This window comes from Odocoileus virginianus, chromosome 1, assembly GCF_023699985.2.
Source record: "Odocoileus virginianus isolate 20LAN1187 ecotype Illinois chromosome 1, Ovbor_1.2, whole genome shotgun sequence".
NCBI classification, from domain to species: domain Eukaryota; kingdom Metazoa; phylum Chordata; class Mammalia; order Artiodactyla; family Cervidae; genus Odocoileus; species Odocoileus virginianus.
This window is the reverse complement of record NC_069674.1, coordinates 36,049,314-36,068,193: the sequence shown is the minus strand read 5'-3', so window position 1 is coordinate 36,068,193 and position 18,880 is coordinate 36,049,314. Positions and strand designations below refer to the sequence as shown.

General features: G+C 41.4%; 1 protein-coding gene across 4 annotated transcripts in view; it reads right to left on the bottom strand.

Moving 5' to 3' along the window:
* The window catches only part of CDK13 (cyclin dependent kinase 13), a 119,655-nt gene extending 101,760 nt beyond the window's left edge, over positions 1-17,895 (bottom strand). For all 4 annotated transcript variants that reach the window (XM_070466705.1, XM_070466720.1, XM_070466714.1 and 1 more), the window contains exon 1: positions 16,585-17,895. In XM_070466705.1, the coding sequence (XP_070322806.1) occupies positions 16,585-17,798 (1,214 nt within the window). In that variant the 5' untranslated portion in view covers positions 17,799-17,895. The remainder of the gene's footprint in view (positions 1-16,584) is intronic.
* Positions 17,896-18,880: the final 985 nt, after the last annotated feature.

Below are 18,880 nucleotides of genomic sequence, written 5' to 3'. Positions count from 1 at the left end.
TCGTGTCTGACTCTTCGTGACCCCATGGTCTGCAGCCTACCAGGCTCCTCCGTCCACGGGATGTTCCAGGCAAGAGTACTGGAGTGGGTTGCCATTGCCTATGTCTCCATTTAACTGTCAACTTTATAGTAAGGCTTCCCCTCATCAGAAAGATAAATTAGTATATATACACCCCTCTCCTCAACCAATGTCTCGTTTACCACTATAGCCCCAATGCCTAAATCTATGTCTGGCATATAGTAAGAGATCAAAAGATACTTACTGAATTGATGAATAAAAGTTAAGAACAAGTTATCTACTTCTCTGACTGTCTGCAAATATTAATACTAAAGAATGCTTTGAGTAACAGATATCCAGCTAGTCAAAACAGAATCACATTTAGTTAATTAGCTTATTCAGGTAAACACTGAAATGAATTTATTCTTTATTAACCAAACATTTTACATTAATTACCCCATGGGGATTTAGTGAACAAAACTACTTTTCCTAATGTAAAACTGTGTTTGCTCCTTCTTTTTAATAACTAGAGGGTCTTCTTAATTAGAAAAATAATTCAGTCACAGAAGAAATACAAATGGTCATTTAAGAAATTTAAATGCTCCCTCTTCTCTGGTAACCAGAAAAAAGCAAAATAAAACGTTGATAATAAATTTACATCCAACAGGATGGCAAAAAGAGAAATTCTGAAAATATCAAGTAGTCACGAGAATAAAAAGAAAGTCACTCACATAAATTATCAGAGAAAATATAAAATTTCTGTCTTTTTTAAAAGCAATTTGGTAGTATCTATCAAACGCTTTGGAGTTGTAATTCCACTGTTAAGAACATATGCTACAAGAACATATGCTACAAAATCATATGCTGTTGAAAGTTATCCCTAGCATATACTTAAAAGGACCATTTGTAAATCAAAAATAATGAAAAAAAAAATAGCTTAGTGCCCAACAGTTGATGGTTAAATAAAGCTTGATAAATTTCATTATGGAATTCTATGTAGTTTTAGAAACATCTTCACATAATACTGTTTAAAAAACAGTAAAGAACATTTATGGCATAAAACATCTTTAATGTTTATGAACACATGTTTATATGTAAGCATGTATGCAAAAAAAGGATGTACACCAATCTATTTACATTGTTATATATTTGGAAGGAAATGGAAATGAAAAGGGCATAAAGGGCAGCTTTCACATCTTGCTATACCTCCGTATTGTTTTCAAGTATTACATTGCAAATACAAAAAAAAAGTGTAGGTTAAAAAAAAGTCACACCACTTCACCGTAGAAAACTGAAAATTACAGAAAAATTTAAGGATAAACACCAACAGAAAAGTTTAAAGATGAACACTACTAGAAATTACTACAAACCAAAATGTATGGTATTTTACATTGTTTTTTACATTGTCACTTTCCTCAATAAAAACGAAAGAAGTTGTGCCATTTATTCCAGTACACCAACTGCTTAACTTTACAGACTGAAATTCATAAAATTATGTGTGCTTAAGTAACACTAGGGCTTCCGTGGTGGCTCAGCTGGTAAAGAATCCACCTGCAATGGTGGAGACCTGGGTCCAATCCCTGGGTTGGGAAGACTCCCTGGAGAAGGGAATGTCTACCCACTCTAGTATCTTGCCTACAGAATTCCATGGACTGTATAGTCCACAGGGTCGCAACGAGTTGGACATGACTGAGCAACTTCCACTTCCAGTTTCAAGTAACACTAACTAAAGGAAATACTATTATCAATGCATGTATCTTCCATAACAAACATTTTTCAAATGTTTTTTGGGCACTGTATATGAAGAAACCGATGTGACCAATCATTACACACAAAGTAGGAGAGTTTCCTCTTCTTCCAGCCCATGGGACAATAGTGATAGTTATACAGGCTTGGGTATATGGGACAATCAAAGCCTTTGGAATGTTTTTGACACCAAAAATGAGACTCTGAGAGAAACAACTGCAATCAAAAAATAAAACAAGGCATTTATGAAAAATTCAGTGCTAAAATCATTTTGTGGAGAAAGACTGCATGCTTTCCCTAAATGATCAGGAACAAAGTAAGAAAGTCCAATTTCACCACTTCTAATAAACACTGGACCTGAACTTCTAGCCACTACAACTAGACAAGAAAAAAAACTAGAGTAGAGGTAAAAAAGAAGTAAAGCATTCTCTATTTGCAGATAGGATAACACACCTTGTATATAAAATACCCTAAGGAAACCACTAAAAAATTATTAGAACAGACAGACAAGTCGGCAAGATGTACGATACATGGTCAATACAGAAAAATCTACTGTAAGGAATTCCCTAGAAGTCCAGTGGTTAGGATTCAGCACTTTCACTGCCAAGACCCAAAATTCAATCCCTGGTTGAGGAACCAAGATCCCTCAATTCATGGAGTAGCCCCCCCCCCCAAAATCTACATTAGTTTTACTCGGCAGCAATGGACAATCAAAATCTACTTAAGAAATAAGATCCTAATGTATAGCAAAGGGAACTATACTCAATACTCTACAATAAATCATAATGAAAATATGAAAAAGCATATTACATATAAACCCAAGTCACTCTGCTGTACAGCAAAAATTAACATGGCATTGCAGATCAATTATACTTCAATATGTTTTTTAAATTTACAAAAAAAAATTAACTTACAAAATCAATTCCCATTACAATAGCCTTAAAAGAAAAATCTAGGAATAAATTTGGCAAAAAGGTGCCAGGATTGTACCTAAAAACTTAAAACACCATTGAAAATATTAAGGAAAATATAAATGGAAAGACATTCCATGTTCAGGTATTAGTTGACTTAACATTATTAAGAATATTGGTAATATTCCCAAACTAATCTTCAGGTTCAGTGCAATTCCTATGAAAATCCTTAACTTTCTTTTCTGTACAAATTGACAAGCTGATCCTAAAATTCATGTGGAAATGCAAAGGATCTCTCCACCATCCTCCCCAATCCCATAAAAACACAATCATACTTTCTGATTTCAAAAATTACTACAAAGTTAGGATAATCCAGAGTGTCATACTAGTACAAGGATGGACAAGTAAATCAACAGAATGGACCTGAGATTTCAGGAAAGTAACTCAAACTAGATAAAAGACCAACATGTAAGAACTGAAAGTATAAAAAAAAAAAAAACCTGAAAGTATAAAAACCCTTTGAAGAAAATATAGGAGAAAATTTTTGTGACTTTCAATTAGGAAATGCCTTCTTAGATATGACACCAAAGCACAAGCAACAAAAGGAAAAATTAACTAGACTTCATCAAAATTTAAAACTTTTTGTGTTTAACAGACATCAGCAAAGCGATACAAAGGGAGAAAAATATTTGCAAATCACATATCTGTGCCATAAATTATTTAACTGCTCCCCTATTCAGAGTACTTAAGTTGTTTCAGTTTTTTTTATTATGCAGGAATTATTCATTTTGTGAATATACTAAAAACCACTGACTGCACCATTTAAAGTCAGAGTAAACTGTACAATACTTTAAAACTAGAAAAAATAAATAATACCGAATTGCTTCATGTTTATTTTAAAAGTATATCTTCTTTCCTTATGTTCCTAACACAACACTAAAAGTTAAAAAAAAAAAAATAGAAAATACACGGCTGACTTTTGCTGATTTGCTCAGGCAAACAAGTTCTAATCCACTGAGCATAACCCTGTCTTCATGTTTCACTGAATCACGTCTTCAAATGTATTTCTAAAGAGAGAAAGAAGACAGGAGAACACAGAAAGGGCTTGATACCTGACTTGCACAGAGGCACACAGTTTTGATTAGTCTAGCTCTGGTCATCATGAATTTATTTCAAGGCCAATATGAGACCCCGTTAATAGCAAAATGTATTAATAGCTTTATATACAAGCAATTTCAACTTCTGTCACCCCCTTCTTCTCCTGCCCTCAGTCTTTCCCAGCATCAGGTCTCAATCAGGATGAGAGGGTTGGATGGCATCATCAACTCAAGTTTGGTAATGAGTTTCAGCAAACTCCGTGAGAAGGTGAAGGACAGGAAGGTCTGGCATGCTGCAGCCCATGGGGTCACAAAGTCAGACACAACTGAGCAACAGAACACCAACAATACAAGCAATGGATAAAGACAGGAATACTCTCAAATTAATCTCTGGACTCAATGCAATCCCTATGAAGTGTTATTCAATTTTGAAATGTGGGATATTTTGTAATTCAAATCAATCTAAAATTATTTGTCAAGTATCTATCACCTATAGATACACACAGGTGACAAATGCTTAAGAGACACTAAGATTAAAAAAGAACTTCATGGAACTTAAAATCCAGTGGCTGAAGTAAAAACAATTACGAAAATTCTCATCAAACTGCACAAGCTAGAAATGAAATAAGTACCTGGGGGGGGGAAAAAGTATATACAGAATTTTATACATAGCAAAAATATCTTTCACAATGGAGACTTTTTCAAACAGATAAAGCAGCAGACCTACATTAAAAGAAACGTTCAAAACCATCCCTCTGGCTACAGAAAAAAATATCATATTAAATTTGGGTCTATACAAAGGAAAGAGAACTGTTTGAAAAAGTATATATAAGGGCTTCTCTGGTGGCTCAGTGGTAAAGAATCTGCCTGCCAAGGCATGAGAATGCAATGAACACAGGTCCAACCTCTAATCTGGGAGGATCACACACGCCACAGAGCAACTACTAAGCCCATGTGCTACAACGACTGAGCCTGTGCTCTAGCGCCTGGGAGCCACAGTAAGAGAGGCCACTGCAGAGAGAAGCCCACACACCACAACCAGAGAGAAGCCCCTGCTCATCTCAACTAGAGAAAAACCTACACAGCAATGAAGATACAGCACAGCCAAAAGTAAAGAGACATTTTTTAAGAAGAAAAGATACATAAGGTAGGTAAGTAACTTTTCTCATTTTACATTTCATGTCTACGTATAACATAGGTTATACACACGTAGAAATAAAACATGACAAGAACAGTGTAAAAGACAAGAAGAAAATGGAGATATGCTCCTGTAATGTTATATGATACATGAAGGTAGACTGTGACAAATTAAAAATATATATTACAAAGCCAAGGATATATATATTCAACATCTCATAATAATCAATAATGAAGGATATATATATACATAAAAATAACTGAATCACTTTGCTATACACCAGAAACTAACACAACACCATAAATCAACTATATTTCAATTAAAAAAAAACAAAACACTCAAGGAGAAAACCTCTGAACATGAATTGGGCAGTTTGAGGGCAGGATGGTAGGACAAAGAACAGAAATCATAAAATAAAATGACTGCCAAGTGGGATTCCATGAAAATTTAAAATTTCTGCTCTCTGAAATTACTGTTAAGAAAAGGTAAGCCACAGACTGGCTCATCTTTACAAAATATGTTATTTGATAAAGAGTTTGTACCCAGGATATGTACAGAACTCATACAACTCAATAAGACAAGCAATTCAATTCACAAAGAATATGGACAAAACATTTTAAGATACTTCATTGAAGACACGAAGAGCAACTAGAAAGAAGCTCAACAGTACTAGTCTTTCAGCTCAGTTGCTCAGTCGTGTCCGACTCTTTGTGACCCCATGAATCGCAGCACGCTAGGCCTCCCTGTCCATCACCAACTCCTGGAGTTTACTCAAACTCAGGTCCATCGAGTTGGTGATGCTATCCAGCCATCTCATCCTCTGTCATTCCCTTCTCCTCCTGCCCCCAATCCCTCCCAGCATCAGGGTCTTTTCCAATGAGCCAACTCTTTGCATGAGGTGGCCAAAGTACTGGAGTTTCAGCTTCAGCATCAGTCCTTCAATGAACACCCAGGACTGATCTCCTTTAGGATGGACTGGTTGGATCTCCTTGCAGTCCAAGGGACTCTCAAGGGTCTTGTCCAACACCACAGTTCAAAAGCATCAATTTTTCAGTGCTCAGCTTTCTTCACAGTCCAGCTCTCACATCCATACATGACCACTGGAAAAACCATAGCCTTGACCAGACGGACCTTTGTTGGCAAAGTCATGTCTCTGCTTTTTAATATGCTATCTAGGTTGGTCATAAATGTCCTTCCAAGGAATAAGCGTCTTTTCATTTCATGGCTGCAGTCCCCATCTGCAGTGATTTTGGAGCCCAAAAAAAGTCTGACACTGCTTCCACTGTTTCCCCATCTATCTGCCATGAAGTGATGGGACCAGATGCCATGATCTTAGTTTTCTGAATGTTGAGCTTTAAGCCAACTTTTTCACTCTCCTCTTTCACTTTCATCAAGTGGCTCTTTAGTTCCTCTTCACTTTCTGCCGTAAGGGTGGTGTCATCTGCATATCTGAGGTTATTGATATTTCTCCTGGCTTGATTCCAGCTTGTGCTTCATCCAGCCCAGCATTTCTCATAATGTACTCTGCACATAAATTAAATAAACAGGGTGACAATATACAGCCTTGACGTACTCCTTGTCCTATTTGGAGCCAGTCTGTTGTTCCATGTCCAGTTCTAACTGTTGCTTCCTGACCTGCATATAGGTTTCTCAAGAGGTGGGTCAGGTGATCTGGTATTCCCATCTCTTTCAGAAGTTCCCATAGTTTATTGTGATCCACACAGTCAAAGGCTTTGGCACAGTCAATAAAGCAGAAATAGATGTTTTTCTGGAATTCTCTTGCTTTTTCGATGATCCAGCGGATGTTGGCAATTTGATCTCTGGTTCCTCTGCCCTTTCTAAAACCAGCTGAACATCTGGAAGTTCACGATTCACGTATTGCTGAAGTCTTGCTTGGAGAATTTTGAGCATTACTTTACTAGCATGTGAGATGAGTGCAATTGCGCGGTAGTTTGAGCATTCTTTGGCACTGCCTTTCTTAGGGATTGGAATGAAAACTGACCTTTTCCAGTCCTGTGGCCACTGCTGAGTTTTCCAAATTTGCTGGCATATTGAGTGCAGGTCTTTCAGAGCATCATCTTTCTGGATTTGAAATAGCTCAACTGGAATTCCATCACCTCCACTAGCTTTTTTCATAGTGATGCTTTCTAAGGCCCACATTAGGAAACTGTAAATAAAACCGCAATGATATACCACTATGTATCAACTAGAACAGCTAAAATCAAAGACAAAAGCTGAAATCTCAGTAAGAATGCAAAGTAACTGGAATGCTCAAACATGGCCAACTAGAATGCAAAATGGCACAGCCATTTTGGAAAACAGGCTGGCATTTTCTTATAAAGTCAAACATTCACTTAACCATACAACACAGCAATTCCACCCCTAATTTGCTCATCAAAAAAAAAAAAAAGTATATTCAAATGTTCACAGAAGCTTTGTTCACAACAGCCCCAAACTGGAAACAATTCAATTGTTTATCAACTGCGTAGCAGGATAAGCAAACTGTGGTATATTCATAAGTGGAATATTACTCAGCAATAAAAAGGAACAAACCACTAGAACATACAATAACATCAGTGAATCTCAAAGGCGTGCTAAGTAAAAGGTAGACATCAAAAATTACATACCATATAATTCCATTTATATGACATCAAGAAAAGTAAAACTAATGTGACAGAAAGTAAATTCATGGTTGTCAAGGACCACAGGTAGAAGCAGAGAATGGACCACAAAGAGGCATAGGGAACTTTCGGAGGCAACAAAACTGTTCCAGCTATCATGATTGTGATGACTGTTACACAGCTCTGTGTGTGTGTGTGTGTGTGTGTGTGTGTGTGTGTGTGTGTGTGTGTGTGTATTTGCCAAAACCCATTTAACTATACACTTAAAACTGGTGAATTACACTATATATAAAGTTATTTCAATAAAACTGAATTTTAAAAAATGAATAAATAAAGCATGTCCAACATACCTGGGGTTAGGCAGGAGAATTCTATTTAATGTAAGCCTGGACGTAGTAAGTATAGATAAAAGTGATCTCAGAGAAAAAAGCATTAAGACAAAGCACTTTGGAATGAGATTAATGACGGCTTCATAGATAAGATGACACCCAAACTATGGTTGAAAGAATGGACAAGCAGAACTGGCCAAAGAAAGGTACAACATAAATCAAGGTACAGGAGCTTACAACTCCATATTTTTAGAATAGTAAGGAGTCCAGTTTTATTGTCATCAGCATATACAGTAAGAAATAAGGTTATTTTAGATCTGTCTACAATGGAGAATCTTAAATACCCAACTCACGACTTTGACTCTGTAAACATGTTTGATAAATGACAGGTTCAAAGTGGTATTTTAAGATTAATTTGAATGCAGAGAACAGGAGGGACTCAAAACTGTGAAGCCCAAAAGCAAGCAGAATCAACAATAGAGACATGAGCTGCTACTGCTGCTGCTAAGTCACTTCAGTCGTGTCCAACTCTGTGCAACCCCGTCCCTGGGATTCTCCAGGCAAGAACACTGGAGTGGGTTGCGATTTCCTTCTCCAATACATAAAAGTGAAAAGTGAAAGTGAAGTCGCTCAGTCATGTCTGACTCTTCACGACTCCATGGACTGCAGCCTACCAGGCTCCTCCGTCCACGGGATTTTCCAGCCAAGAGGACTGGAGTGGGGAGCCACTGCCTTCTCCGAGAGACATCAGCTAGAGAGTTCCAAACCAAGCAAGAGCCCACTAAAGACCATTACTTCCCAGGTGGCTTCCCAGGTGGCTCAGTGGGTAAAGAATCCACCTGCAATGCAGGAGATGCAGGCAGATACAGGTTCAATCCCCAGGTCCGTAAGATCCCCTGGAGAAGGACATAGCAACCCACTCCAGTATTGCTGCCTAGAGAATCCCATGGACAGAGGAGACTGGCAGGCGACAGCCCACAAGGTCACAGAGGTAGACACAGCTGAGGTGACTGAGCACACCACACAAAGAGCATTACAGAAAAACCAATCAGAACCAGCAATTCATCAGAACTCAGGAAGGAGAAGAGTTAAATACTACTAAGGTTTTCCCACTGGATGTCTGAGAGAAACTAATGCCACTTAAAACATGTATGCACACACAAATCAAAAACTTATTAAAACTAAAAGCTATATAAAGAAGGTTAAAAGACTCACAAAAATATTAGTACCACAAAAAACACTTAGTATCTAATACAAAGAGCTCTTATAAATTAGAAAAACAAATAAAATAATGAGTCAAGAAATTAGAACATTCAATATATGAATGAAAATAAAGGCATCTTTACTAGAAACACAAATTAAAAAAAAAAAAAAAAATCAGTGGGACATCTGACAATTCCAAGTGATGGTGAGACCAAAGAAACAGGCACTCTCACATCAGAGGGAAATACAAATTGATAAAAGTCTTCTAAAGGGCAATATGATAGTGTATCAAGCTTATAAGCCTATAAATTGACCCCAGCAATTTTATCCCTAGGAAATCCAATCTAGGAGAGATTATGAACAAATGCACACAAAAATTTTGTGATGCATACATGATCATAGGGAAAAAAACAAAAAACTAAGAATCTAGCAAAACAGACTTGGCCAAACAAGTTACAATCTATTCACATAACACAATACTAGGGGTCAATATAAAAAATACACTATGGAGTACAGGGTACAAAATAGAATTATAGCATGTTATGTAAAAGCCTATGTCCTTGCAAATATATGCACAGAAGTCTAGTAGAATGTTCATCAAAATGACACAGGGTGATCATCTCAGGTAGGTGGATTCAAAGGGACTTTTAATCTCTTATACTTCTCTGTACTACCAAAATGTCTATGTAAGCCTCTATTATTCTTTGAGAATATATAAAAAATAATGAAGAGCAATATCAGAAAAAGAAATGACTCCAGAAGTGAAATAATCAATTAAAAGGTGGACAAATTAAGTTTGAAGTGTCAGTGAAAGTATCCCTATGCAACTGAAAATGCAGAAACAGAAAAGGGGAGGCATGCAGCCCATTAACTACTTTCAGTTTCCAGTTCCTCTGACTACCTTTTTCATTTCCATTTATGTAAATTCCAATTTTTAGCCTAGATTTTGATCCTCTAACCTACATTTATTTTTTAAACACATTAACACTAGATTCTAACATAATTTGCATGTGTAGAAATTCAAGAAACCAAAATCACTGTGAATAATACCTCTGATTTTTCTAGCTTTTTCTATGATCCAACAGATGTTGGCAATTTGATTTCTGGTCCCTCCGCCTTTTCTAAATTCAGCTTCTACATCTGGAAGTTCTCGGTTCATATACTGTTGAAGCCTACCTTGAAGGAGTTTCAACAATACTTTGCTAGCATGTGACATGAGGGCAACTGTGCAGTAGTCTGAACACTCTCTGGACCTGCCTTCTTTCGGACTGGAATGAGAACTGACCTCTTCCAGTAGAGCAATTAAAGAGCTTCTTGATGAAGGTGAAAGAGGAGAGTGATAAAGCTGGCTTAAAACTCAGCACTCAAAAAATGAAGATCACGGCACCTGGTCCCATCACTTTGTGGCAAATAGATGGGGAAACAATGGAAACAGTGACAGATTTTATTTTCTTGGCTCCAAAATCACTATGGACAGTGACTGCAGCCATGAAATTAAAAGACACTTGCTCCTTGAAAGAAAAACAGTGACAAATCTAGACAGCATATTAAAAAGCAGAGACATTACTTTGCCAACAAAGGTCCGTCTAGTCAAACCTATGGTTTTTCCAGTGGTCATGTACAGATGTGAGAGATGGACAATAAAAAAGGCCGAATGCCGAAGAATTGATGCCTTTGAACTGTGATGCTGGAGAAGACTCTTGAGAGTCCTTTGGACTGCAAGATCAAACCAGTCAATCCTAAAGGAAATCAGTCCTAAATATTCATTGGAAGGACTGAGGCTGAAGCTCCAATACTTTGACCACCTGATGCAAAGAGCTGACGCACTGGAAAAGACCCTGTTGCTAGGAAAGATTGAAGGCAGGCAGAGAAGGGGACAACAGAGGATGAGATGGTTGGGTGGCATCACAGACTCAATGGACATGAGTTTGAGCAAGCTCCAGTACATGGTGAAGGACAGGGAAGCGTGGCGTGCAGCAGTCCATGGCAGGTAGCAAAGAGACGGACATGACTGAGCAACTAAACAAGAACTGATTTTTCTAGCAAACACTTTTGCTTCCAACATCCAGTTTAAAGTTTACAAATATCTACATATGAAACAAAGTCAACCAAAAACAAAAATAACAGCAAAAACTTAAATGACATTCATAGAAAGCATACAGAATAAAAAATTTAAATGACCTTAAACATTAATATTACACAACATTAACTTTCAACTGGTTTTTCAGAAATAGCTATTAATTTTTCAGAGTTAGGAAATGAAAGTTTGACATAAAGTTTACTCAAAATTTTCACCAAGAAAAACAGATCATTATCTTGATCACACAACAGAGTGCAAATATAAACACTAAGTCTGAACTTATTCTTTTGTGGGGAGATAGGGGAGGGCTCCCACACATCCGAGCATGTGAAATCTTAGTTCCCCAACCAGGGATCTGAACACTGGCCCCAAGCACAGAGTCCTAACCACTGAACTGTCAGGGAAGTCCCTGAATTCATTCTACTCACATTAAAAGTGACTCTCAGTATTCTTGACTCACTCCAATTAAGTAGAATCTAAAAGAGGGAGGTTCTTAAATTCTTCACTTAAAAACCAAAACAATTACTTCCCCCATCCTGGAGTATACGTGAACCAAAACAGTAGGTAAGTTTAGAGATACAACTGGCATCTGTGCAAAAGTTGGTTTGCATTAATCTGTGGAGAAAAATATTTAAATTAATTCAACCACTAATAAATACACTTTGGAATTTGTCTTCTAAGAGCTTGCAATCTAGTAGGGAAATGTAGTCAGACAAACAAAGTTTTAAAAGCTCTACATTAAAGCTACAGCAAAGTGCTATAAGGATATAAAAAAAGGAATTAACTTTTTCTGGATGAATGGAGAAAGGTCTCAGGATGATGGAATTTGAGCTGGATTTTGAGCTGCAAAGGTGGAGGCAAAGAAGAGAAAGAGATTTCAAGCTAAAGGAACAGCAAAAGTAAAAATGTAGAGAAATAGAAGTGACTCTAAAAGTAGAACTCTGATAGAACAGGGCCAGATAATAAAAGGCCTTACCTGACAATGCACTAGAAAATGTGGAGTTAATTAACGGAAGTGACACAACCTAACCAAAATTTTCAGAAAACTCTCCTGGATAAAGAATGAACTGGGAAGAAAAGAATGGATGAACAGGAAAGAAAAGAATAACAGGAAGTCTGATCACAAATGAGGGCCTGAACTAAGGCAGTATCAGTGTTAAAATAAAAATGTGATACAGAATGAGCAGACGTAAATGACAGGTAAGGTTTGGTCAGAGAAGTAGCAAAACACAAGGCCATCTTGGGAATGAAAGGGGTGATTACTGGTTTAGAGATTTAAGACAGTTCACCTGAATTTCCATCGCTTCTGAGTGTTTCTGCATTTATTCAACTAATCTATCTTTCTAACACTTTTGAAAAGCATTTTAAGAACTCAATTCATCTATGGGTATTCATGATATTTCTAGTAAGTACATATCAAATCAGTATTTTATGAGTAATACTGTTTTAAAAATTCTGGAATGTCTTCATTTATTTTTGAGCACTGGTTTTTAGGACAAAACACTAAATAATCTACAACAGAGGTACCCTACAACATATGCAAGTGAATACTAGTCAATTCATTTAAATTTATGCCTGTCTTTAGATCCTCAGGGTCTCATTATTCCATAATTGAGGATTCTGCTGCTTCTTGGTGGAAAAGAACTTCCACACGTTCAGAAAAGGAATCAGTTACATATAGCAATTTATTATACTGATCGCAACTGGTCTGACTTGAGTGACTTCAGAGCAAGACATGCCATTGCAATAACTAAGTATTACTAGTGCCTCCAAGAAATGTTTTTAGCCTCCTATTCATAAAACCTACAAATTAAAAGACAAAGTGATCTAAAAGGACCTTTAGAAGAATTTGGGTTTTTTTGAAAATTTTTTTAAATCTTCAAAATGCTGTGGAGATGGTCAGAAAACAGAAATTAACACACAAGTAACCAAACGGGGTAAATTTTAGCAAAACAGATCGCCAAGTGAGGTGGTCAGCTCCCCTGAACCCCTACAGCACAATAGCTATCAAGAGTTTATACTTCAGGATCAGCTCAGCATTTGAATTCAAGCTGACCTTGGAACAAATCACTGAACTTTTTAGAGGATCCATTTCCCAGTCTATCAACAAGAACGTTCCAACCACAACATGGCTTTGGAGGTGAATGTATGTTAAGTATCAGTCAATGCCTGGCACTCAGTAAAATCTAAATGTCAGTACCACTCTCTCTCATTCTACACAGCCCCTCTTAAGTTCACTTGCACATTTATTGTAAGGCCAATCAGCAGAATTATGTGACTTCTACCACCCCAACTGTCAACTAGCAAAGAAAATATGGTAACCTGGTTTTAAAAGAGAAAAAGTAAAAAAGGACTTCATGAAAAGCATGAGCAGCAGGGGGCTAAAGATTCAGATGGAGGCAAAGAGCAGGTTGTCAATGGAAGTAGAAGCGATGAAGTAGAAGTCAATGGAATAGAGGATTTATTCTAGGAATACAGAGAAAAACTTTCATTTCATGTTTCAATACCATTTTAAACATGCATGCATTTCCTTAAAATATCTACACTGACAATTCATTATTATATAAGCTCCCTGAGTGCTACAAAATATCACTCTGCTATTTCCTATAGCAAAACACACAGTTGCTATTAAACTCTTAAGTATCCAGGCCCACAGCATTTCATATGCTCAGTAAACTCCATCATCCCTTTCTGTCCCCATTCAACAATTAATAAGTCTACTGGTGCCAGATATTACGCTGAGCACTAGGAATACAATGGTAGGCAAGACAGGCTAATTGCCTTCATGGAGCTCACAATCCAACAGTCTATTCATTAAACAATGTGGGCCATCTACCATAATTACTTAAAACTTTCTGCATTAATGTGAACAAGAGAGATCAATTAGTTGTTCCAAAACAGTAACAACACATTTGCTATATTTAAAAATCAAGTTTTTCAATCAATATTTTAACTATATATTCTGAGTCCTATTTTCAAGTAGGACATTTGACAAACTAGGCATAATACAATGTGAAATCTAAAAACTTTATGAAAAATTAGGTTTTTGACCCAGACAAAAAAACGACTCAGAAGACACAGCTGTCTACATTTTGAAGAGGCAGCATACATGTTTGCTCTGAAGTATTCCAAAAAGCTAAACTCAAAGCACTGAGCAAAAGTTATGTGGAGGCAGATTTCTGGTTTCAATATGAAAAATTCCAGCAATTCAAGCTATTCAATAAATATTCTACAATGTTATGTTTCTGTAATAGTCTATAATATTTCTATACCTCACAAAACACAAACTTTTTCCCTTTAAAAATATCAGTTTTATTGAGCTGTAACAGCAAAATTTACCAATTTTAAATACACACAAAACACAAATTTTTCATTTAATCCTTGAAATAATCCAAAAAAAACAAGTATTTCCCTGTTAAAGTTTAGGAAATGGAATCTCCCAAGGACTTGCTAAGAAACTGGGCAAACCAGCAGTAGAAGTTCCAAATCTAACAGAATAGGCTGTCGCAAAGTAATATAACATCTTCCCACCTCTATTAGATGTATACATGCACACAGTCAAAAGGCTAGCTGTCAGGAATGTCGGCCAATCTACTCTAAAGCTTCTTCAAAATCCAACCATTTATAAACATGGGTGATCAGTACAGACACCATGAAAAGATTCTGTATGAATGATCCTCTAGAATGCCAGGCTTATAAAGGGAAGGACCTTGTCTTTCTTCACTGCTATATTTCAGTCCCTAAAACAGTTATCTGGCATATAATACATGCTCAATAAATATTTGCTAAATATAAAATAACACCCCTAACCACACATAACGCTGCTCTGTAATAAACAGAAAATACACAGCACTATTAGATAATAAAGGACCTCACTGAAGTACCTAGCAACTAAAAAGTCTGATGAACACAAAATTCATTCTTAAAACTGCATCATACACTTAGTATCTATATAAAGCACTGAAACTTAGACCTAATCAGTCAAAAACAAATTTACCTGCAAAAAATACAAACATTTTGGCAAACCTAACATATTTCATTTAAAGAAAAATATAAACTCATACAAGATGTAGAAGCTAGATATGGCGAAATTGAGTGTTCAATCTTGATATTCTCTGCTTAACACATCAACTAGCACTATTAAGTGTGCTGCAACCCTTCAAGAATGAAGAGATTTATACAGCTGTTTTGGTTTAAAGGCAAACACAAATCTCTGCTGGAATCACATCTTTACAAACACTAGGCTGACGCTTCAAGAAGATCTAATTTTACAGGTACACATATTGTATTCAACATAACCACGCTCAGCAGCTGCTTGGCATTATTGAAAAGACCAATAGAAAAAAAAAAAACCGACAAACATTTTCTAATACCCTAAACTATAGAGTCCAGAATTCCTACACATTTAAGGGAATCTAAGAACATGAAATATCCTCAAGTTACTTACAATTTATTTTGCTTAAAAGATATAAATTTATATCAAGGCACACACTTTTTTTGGAAAATAGTATTATGTAACAGGTAAGGCATAACAGATGCATAAAAGAATTACTCCAATTTCACTAGATCAAATTATACTTTTCACTGATACTTGAACAAAAATCCTGATACTCAAAGGTCTAGTTAACCTTAATGTAAATAATTTAAATAGCAGATAGTGTAATAGTGTAAGAAACGTTCAGTACTAAGTCATTCACTGGGTCACTATACAGGATCACAGCAACTAGACTGTATTTAAATGACGTTATCAGCAACTGAGTGTCACACAAACAAACAATGAAACCACAATCTCGCCATTTTTTTCTTTCTAAAACCAGAACTGGAAGGTCGGGTGAAAAAAAAATATTTCACACAAGAATATAAAATAAGCATCTTCAAAATTTATAACCACGAGACTTCACTTCAGCTGTTTCACATACTGAAACAACGAACTTGACAGAAAGGCTGCTTTTTCCATCGCTGTACTCCTCATATGCAACATACGCAACCCACACCTAACTTTGACATCAGCACCTGGTGCCCACTCTCCAATATTTACTCCCTAAGCCGCAACCCAGTCCTACGTCTCCAGCAATGAAACCTCTTCTGAGAGCTTTCTAATTGTGACAAATCCAACCACCTCTCGGTTTACCCAAACCAACTGGTATGGGGAAAGCTAAGAGCAGTTTAGAGAAACCTGTTAATATATCAATGCAACAAGTTTAAAACTTTGAACTCTTCCCCAGAACCCTTCCTTTCCAGGGCGAGGAGAGTCTGCTGGACCTGTCGCTTTGTCCCCTCCAAACGCCCCAACAGGGGTCCCGGGCGCGCGAAAGCGCCCCTCCCCACCGGAAGCCCCGATCGAGGTGGGGTTTTTCGCCCCGCCCGCGGATCCGAATTTTGCGGAGTCTCATCACCTCCAGCCCAGCCTCCGGGCTCTGGCCGGCCCAGCCCCTGACGGACGCTCGGGACGCCAAACTCACCTGATCACCGGGCTGTAGGGGCTCCGGGAGCGGCGCCAGCTGCTGCTGCTGTAGGGGCTGGGGGACACGTCGCCGCCGCGCTCGTAGGAGCTGTGGCGGCTGTAGCTGGGGGAGCGGCGGCGGCTGTAGGGGCTCGGGGAGCGGGCCAGCCGCCGCGAGTAGGGGCTGCTGCCACCTCCCGCCGGACTGGGAGACTTGCGGCTCCGCAGGCTCTGCGAGGCCCGGTGGGACACCGGGCTGTCGTCCCGGCCTCCCAGCGGGCTCAGGGACCGCTGCCGCCGCCTGTAGGCTTTGGGCTCGGTCTTGTCCTCCCGATAGGCCTTGGGCGGCTCCTTATAGGCCGAAGGCGGTTCTTTGGACGATTTAGTCCGGCTCCGATGGGCCTTCGGGTCTCGGTCCTTACGGCTGCTGCTGCTGCTGGACGTGGCCGAGGCGCTTTTCCGCCGGCCGCCGCTACTGCTGCTGCTGCCGCTCTTGGCGGCCCCGGCCCGCTCCTCGCCGCCGTGGCCGTGGCGGCTGCGGGACTTGGAGGCCTCGCCGCCGCTGCGCTGCCCGTCCCGCCGTCGGTGCTCGCGGTGGCGATCCTTGCTGCGGCCGCTGCTGCTGCGGCGGTCCCGGCGGGGCCTGCGCTCCGACCCCTCCCCGCGACGCTGGGTGCCGGAGGAGGAGGCCGGACTCCCGCCGCTGCCCCCCGTTCCCCCGGCAGCCGTCGCCGCCGTTGCCGCGCTGGCCCCCCCCAGCAGCAGCCCCTGCTCGGACTGGGAGCTTACATCCTCGTACTCCACCAGCGGGGTCACACCCCCGCCGCTACTAGCACCGCCACCGCCGTCCTGCTGCGGCTGGGGCAGCGAGAAGACCCGACGCTTCTCCGCCTCCTGCCCGGCGCGGGGCCCGCGGCGCCGCTTCTGCCGCCCTCCTGCGCGCCTCTTGCCTCTCGCCAGCCGCTTGACCTCCAGAGGGGGGCCCGGGCTGAAGCAAGAGGAGGAGGCCGCGGCGGCGGCGGCTGCGGCGGCGGCCGTGCCGGGAGCAGCCAGGAAGAGCAGAGGCGGCGGGGGCGGCGGCGGTTGCAGGAGCTGCGGCTGCAGGAGCGGCAACAGCAGCGGCGGCTGCTGAGGGGACAGGAATCGCCTCCGTTTGCGGCGTTCCTCCAACTTCTTCTCCGCCCAGCTCAAGCCCCCGCCTCCCCCCAGCGCCGTGTCCGAGCTGCTCGGCATCGCCTAGAGCCCGCCGCAGAGCGCGGCGCGGGTGCGGCCTCCTCCCGGGTCAGATCCTGGCCATCTCCCCCGCCGGAAACGGGAACGGCGGCAGCGACGGCGGAGGGACACCGAGCACCAGGGCCGTCCGGGAGAAGCGCCACGATAATCCGGATCGGGACTTGGGTCCCTGGGTTCCAGATCACAGTGGGGTACGTAGCGGCCTCCGGGCCCGAGGGCAGCAGGAATCCGGGCGGAGGAGCTCCAGATCGCTCTCGTCGTCCTAGCTTCAGCCGCAAAAACACCAGATGCGCCGGGCGCTGACCTGCGGGGGAGTCCGGAGTCCTCCAAGTGCCCCCCAGGGGTGGGGGGAGCGGCCTCGGCTGCGCTCTCGGCTCCGGTAGCGCAACGCGGAAGTACCACCTTCGTCGCCGCTTCACTTCATCGCGCCCTGACGTTGGGTGCGAGTTCAGGGGAGGGGAGTGGGCGAGACAACAACACGCCTCCGCCGCCTCCTCCTCCTTCTCAGCGTCGACGTCGTCCTCCTGTAGTGGCGGCGACACACGGCGGCCGCCTCGGAAGTGGCCTGGGCCTGACAACAACTCCCGGCCTAAGGCCTCGCGCACTCTGCGGCCCGCAGGGACGGGCGGCGGGGCGGGGCGAGGCGGGGGCGACCCGGCTGCGGCTCACGGTTGGGGCAGCGAGTGTGCGGGGCTGGGCGGGGGGCTGTTTCCGGGGAGATGGGGGCGGGGGGGAGCGTTTCTGAGTCTGATGCGGTGGGTAGGGGCCCTGACTTTCTTCTTCCTCCGCCGCCGCGAGCAGCGGTGGCAGTGCTGCCCTTTTCCTCCGCTCCCCCCCCTCCACGAGGAGGCTCCTGGAGTGCGCGGCCGGACCGGCTCGCTCCTCCCCTTCCCTCTCCGCTCTTCGTCAGGAGGAGGGAGGACGACGGGACTCGCTGGTTGGGCCCTAACCTCCGCAACCCCTCCTTCTACCCTCGCTCTTTCGGCCTTTCCCCTCGGCCCTGACGCAAGGCCGGGGGCGCGCACGCACGTCGCGCTCCGAGAAAGCCGAAGGTGAGTGGTGTCAGGGGCAAAGGAGGCGGG